This window comes from Centruroides sculpturatus, unplaced genomic scaffold (genome assembly GCF_000671375.1).
Source record: "Centruroides sculpturatus isolate CEXI.00-Female unplaced genomic scaffold, Cexi_2.0 scaffold104, whole genome shotgun sequence".
NCBI classification, from domain to species: Eukaryota; Metazoa; Arthropoda; class Arachnida; order Scorpiones; family Buthidae; genus Centruroides; species Centruroides sculpturatus.
Genome location: NW_019384379.1, coordinates 763,392 through 768,258, shown reverse-complemented (window position 1 = coordinate 768,258; position 4,867 = coordinate 763,392). Strand labels below are relative to the sequence as shown.

At 22.7% G+C, this 4,867-nt stretch overlaps 1 protein-coding gene across 2 annotated transcripts in view; it reads left to right on the top strand.

Moving 5' to 3' along the window:
- Positions 1-1,230: 1,230 nt before the first annotated feature.
- The window catches only part of LOC111617841 (SH3 domain-containing protein Dlish-like), a 50,036-nt gene continuing 46,399 nt past the window's right edge, over positions 1,231-4,867 (top strand). The window contains exons 1-2 of one of the 2 annotated variants that reach the window (XM_023359157.1): positions 1,231-1,316; positions 1,399-1,526. In XM_023359157.1, coding sequence (XP_023214925.1) covers positions 1,478-1,526 — 49 coding nt within the window. In that variant the 5' untranslated portion in view covers positions 1,231-1,316; positions 1,399-1,477. Of the gene's footprint in view, positions 1,527-4,867 lie in introns of both variants that reach the window. The other variant, XM_023359158.1, reaches the window with a different exon arrangement.

Sequence of the window (4,867 nt, the reverse complement as noted above, 5' to 3'; positions counted from 1 at the left end):
TATGCCAATACATTGTATGAAATCTATGATATTATGACAATGAATTATTTGTAGTAATAATAATATATAAATTTTGGTTCCTTTTATTTACCTTGAACTAACTTTCTTTATGTACGAGAAATGTGCAGTAGAGCGTTTCTAAATTAACCGCTTCAGAGCATTCAACCGTTTCTAAAATCTCAGCATAACATTTTTTTTTTGTTTTGCAATTGTAAAACAACTTACGATTCTGGTTACGAATAAATTAAAACAATAGAAAATAATAGTAATTAAATACTAAGAAAATTATACATTCGATATTTTTCTCTTTTAAGTTGGTTCCGAATTTAAATGTAAAGCTAATTCTAACTTCAAATTAAGTTGTTTTTTGGTTCATTAACTCTTTTTTTCCTCTAAGAATATTAAAAGAGATAACAAGAAAAAAGACAGAGTGGTATTGTAATTTTACTTTTAAAAAACAAGTTCGTTTTAATATCTAATCAAATTGAATAATTTTAAACAAAGTCACTTGATCGTCATTTTATGGGAGATCAGTTATATTTCTAGCAAGTTTGAAGTAAAATTTTAAAATTAATATTTGAAAGAAAATATATATATATATATAATTTATCACATTTACTCTTTCGTCTTTAACAATAATCATGTAGCAATACTTTTATAATCATTTTCAATTATTTATCATTTCATTTTTATAATACAGGTTTCTGAAATTATAGGAATATAGTACAAAGTTCTTATTTTCATTAATATAAGATGTTTTAAAAATGCCGTACAACAAACAATTAATTTCTAATGAAATCGTTATATTTTGCTTCAATTTTATTTTAAATTGAAAAAATAGTCTGTTCGTTCTCAGAAACTCTCTGATGACGACACACTCATGTGACTAGTTGATTTAGAATTTAAATAATGTTATTTTTAAAATTGTTGATTTTTATATATTAAAAAATATTCATATTTATATTATATTAAATTATTATTAACTAAAATAGAAATTTATTAAATTAAAAATAATAAATATTTTTTAAAACTTTATATATTAATAATGTTAGTATTCGTAATTTATGAAATTATTATCGATTGATAAACTTATTTTCGTACTTTAATTTTTAAATTATATGAAAATTTAGAAATTTTTAACAAATTATTTTGTTAAATATATTAAAAATTAAACGATAATTTGAAATAATTATAAAAATTTAATAATCTTCGTTTAAATGGATGTTTAAGTTTTCCGCTTTCAAAAACTCATCACTGAACGACATCTAGTTGCAACGAACTGAATTAGAGAAAGAATGTCCAGGTGTCATGTCCAGGTGAAGACATCATAGAAACGGTTAAGTCTCAAATCTCCGAGGTTGTCGCGTTATAATTTTATTCTTTTTTTTTAAAAAAAAGATGAATTCTTAAACTAATTAAACAAGTATTAAAAATGAAGTGTGTAGTTTAAACGGAATAATCTAGCCTGTTACTGGCAATGGCCTTTCTTTGCCCAGTCAGAATCAGAAGAGGAAAGAGGAAGAAAGGTTTGAAATTTTGATTATTTTTAAAAAAATTCATATGAATATTAATTATGAATCTGTCTATATATAAATAAATCAGATATCATTAACAAAACACAGTAATATATTAACTATTTGATGTATGATGAAGTTAAACATGAGAATTATATAGTGAAAAATATGATTTTGTGAAGATTTTGTAAAGTGTTAGTAAATTAAATACAAGAAACAACTTATATCCTCTATCACAAAGTATTATTGTTCATTCTTTTTCAAATAGGCAAGTTATAGTTAAACTTTTGCTATTTTCATTAAAGTTCAGAATAAATAAAATACAGTTTAATTGAATTAACAATAGCACAGTTCCACTCCAACAGTTCTTGCTAAATTATTATTCATATACTTACATTTATATATTAGCATAATGCAATTTGCACAGGTTCTTTAGCTTTTACAGTGTATAGTTTCTACTGCATTTATTTGGTTTTAATGGAAATAAGAAATCACATAGCATACATTAATATAATTAATAGGCCTTCATATTATATATATGTAGATCACATGTGAAATGTTACAGTATAAAACAGGTTGCAAAGTGAAATATTTATAGAATGCTTGCTTAGCAGAATGTTGTCTTAAATAGCTAGAAGTGAACTTTGAGATTTTTATTTAAAGTCTTAAATAATTGATATTTACTCTTATTTGTATTGATAATTTGTAGAGTTTTTAATAATAATTGGAATTGAATCTTGTATGTAAATCTTTAAATTATTGACTTGCTTATAAAAACAGAATAGTAACATTTTTATTGCTTATTAAATTACTATTAAATAAAAATAAAAATTTTTATGAATAATTCACGTATAAATTTAACATTCTTGTAATAAACACGAGTTCCAGATAGTCATATAAAATCTTAATTAATATTATATTAATTATATCTTATAAGATGTAAAATTGCTAATCTTAAACATACTCATACAAATTAATTAATATTACATAAATTTATTTTGCAATGAAATCCGGTTAATATTTTTGCAAAATACAATTACTTTATAATTAACCAAATATTTTAGGTAGAATGAAAGTAAGTGTATTGCACCTAATATGTAATTTTACAGTTAATGGTAATTTAATTAATAAACATAAATATTTTTAATAATTTCACTAACTGTTAATTGACAGATAATTGACTGTTAATTGTTAAGTTACAGATAAAATTTTATTGATATTTTAATATTTACATATCCTCATATTTCAAAATACTGTATTTAATCAAATTTATTATTGAATAATTCTTTTGAATAATAATATACTGTTAAGGAAATTAAAAAAATATAAGTAATAAATATGACAAAGAATGGTTAACATTTCAAATAAGTGTAAGTTCAATTTTCACTGTTTAATCTAGATCACAATTAAATGCTTATAAAAGAATTATTATTGTGCATATATTTTTATTTTTGTAAAGTTATAATAGATATCAGTAGTTTCCAAAGTTTTTTGATTCTAGGTACCCTTGCTGCTAAATGCAGATTTTTCCAAGGCACTCTGTCAAATTCAACAAGTACATTATACAAATTCTAACATTATAAAAATTTTATAACATTTTGTGGCATTCTGTGAGGAAGCTGCAGTGCCCTAGGGTGCAGACTTTGGGAACCGCTTATATATATATATTTCAGAATAATAATAATATTCTATTTTTCTTAATTTTAAATTCAGTTCATTCCAACTTGTTTAACATTGATCATTTCAGATAAACATTGAATTTATTATTTTCAACAGCAGTTTTATATAATTTGATATTCATGAAAAATAAAGAAACAATGTTTAAGAATTTAAAAATGTATATTAATAAACACATTTTCCATGTAAACATTCTTGATATGTTACTATTAAGAATTTTCAAATTTACTTTATTCTTAAGTTAGAATGTGTATTAAAACTTTATATATAATCAAACGTAAAAAATTATAGATATATTTTTAATATAAACCAATGTAACTGTAAAATAATCATGATAGATTATCTGTTTATTAAAGCTTAAAATGCATTTTTTTAATATTAATAATGATAACATTATAAAATACCATGCTATAAAACAGTAGTTATTTTTCTGTGAATAACATTTCCAGATATTAATTTTTTTCAAAAATTTTGTTTCCATCAGCAAAGACTTTAACTTAAACCTGAAAAAAGTAGAATTTTTAAACAAAGCTAAATTAATTATATGAACCGTAATTTCTTAACTTTACACTTCTGAAAATTAAAAGCTAAATTAAAAGTTATTGATAACTGCAGTGTTTAACAACAAAACAGAATTTTTTAAAAGTATTTAATCTTTTATAATATAATAGATAGTATAAAAAAAAATTTCTGTTAGTAATTACCTAATTGACAATAGCCTAATGTTAGAATTTCTAATAAATTTTTTACATATATTTCATTTCAGATAAATTATGTTTGGTATTATTAGCTAAAAAACACTTGCAGTTTACAACAAATTTCTTGTTTCTCTATTGCTTTCTTTCTTATAAATTATATATTGAAAGATAATAAGATTAAAAAGATCTAGAAAAATGTTTTTGTTAATTGCCTCACTATTTAGTTATAGAAAATTTTAAATATAAATCTTTTTATCAATGATGATAAATTGTTCAAAATTTACAAATATAATTATAATATTTGTATGACAATTTTTGGGGTTATTTTTATGATTAGATTTGAATTCTTTAAAAAATCTTTCAAAAATTCTTTACCATAAGGCTTAAACTGAAACAACAAATGCAATAAATAATTATCAGAATGTACACAAAAGATATTAATCATCTGTCTACAAAAAACAAGAGGAGAGATATCCAAATAGAAAAAAATATAGTTTCCAGTTAGAGCCAAATATCTTTCAGTAGCTTAAGAAAAATATTTTTAAAAATTCATTCATGTATTATTGAATCCTTAAGCTGGAATTATCATACAGTATAATGAAGAAAATTCACACCTTTCTCACACTTTCCAGCAATAACTGTTTAATAAATAACGTTTTCAGCTACATTCAGGGGTCAGTGTCAGGTTAAGCTGATATGAAATTGAACATCTACAGCAGGGGTCACAAACTCCAATTTAGCAAAGGGCCAGTCATGTAGATGTATATCAGATGCAGGCTGTATTCAGTATTATTCGGTAAACTAAAACATACTGTAATTTAAAAAAAAAGCTCTAACAAATGTTCTTTTGTTGTCAGGCCTTTACCACTTTGTAAACAGTTAAACATTCAAATTTTTTCTGTTTTAATCCCCACAATATATTAGAAACATTGAGTTTTAGAAAAGAAATCATTGGGGTTGCGGGCCATATATGAAGCA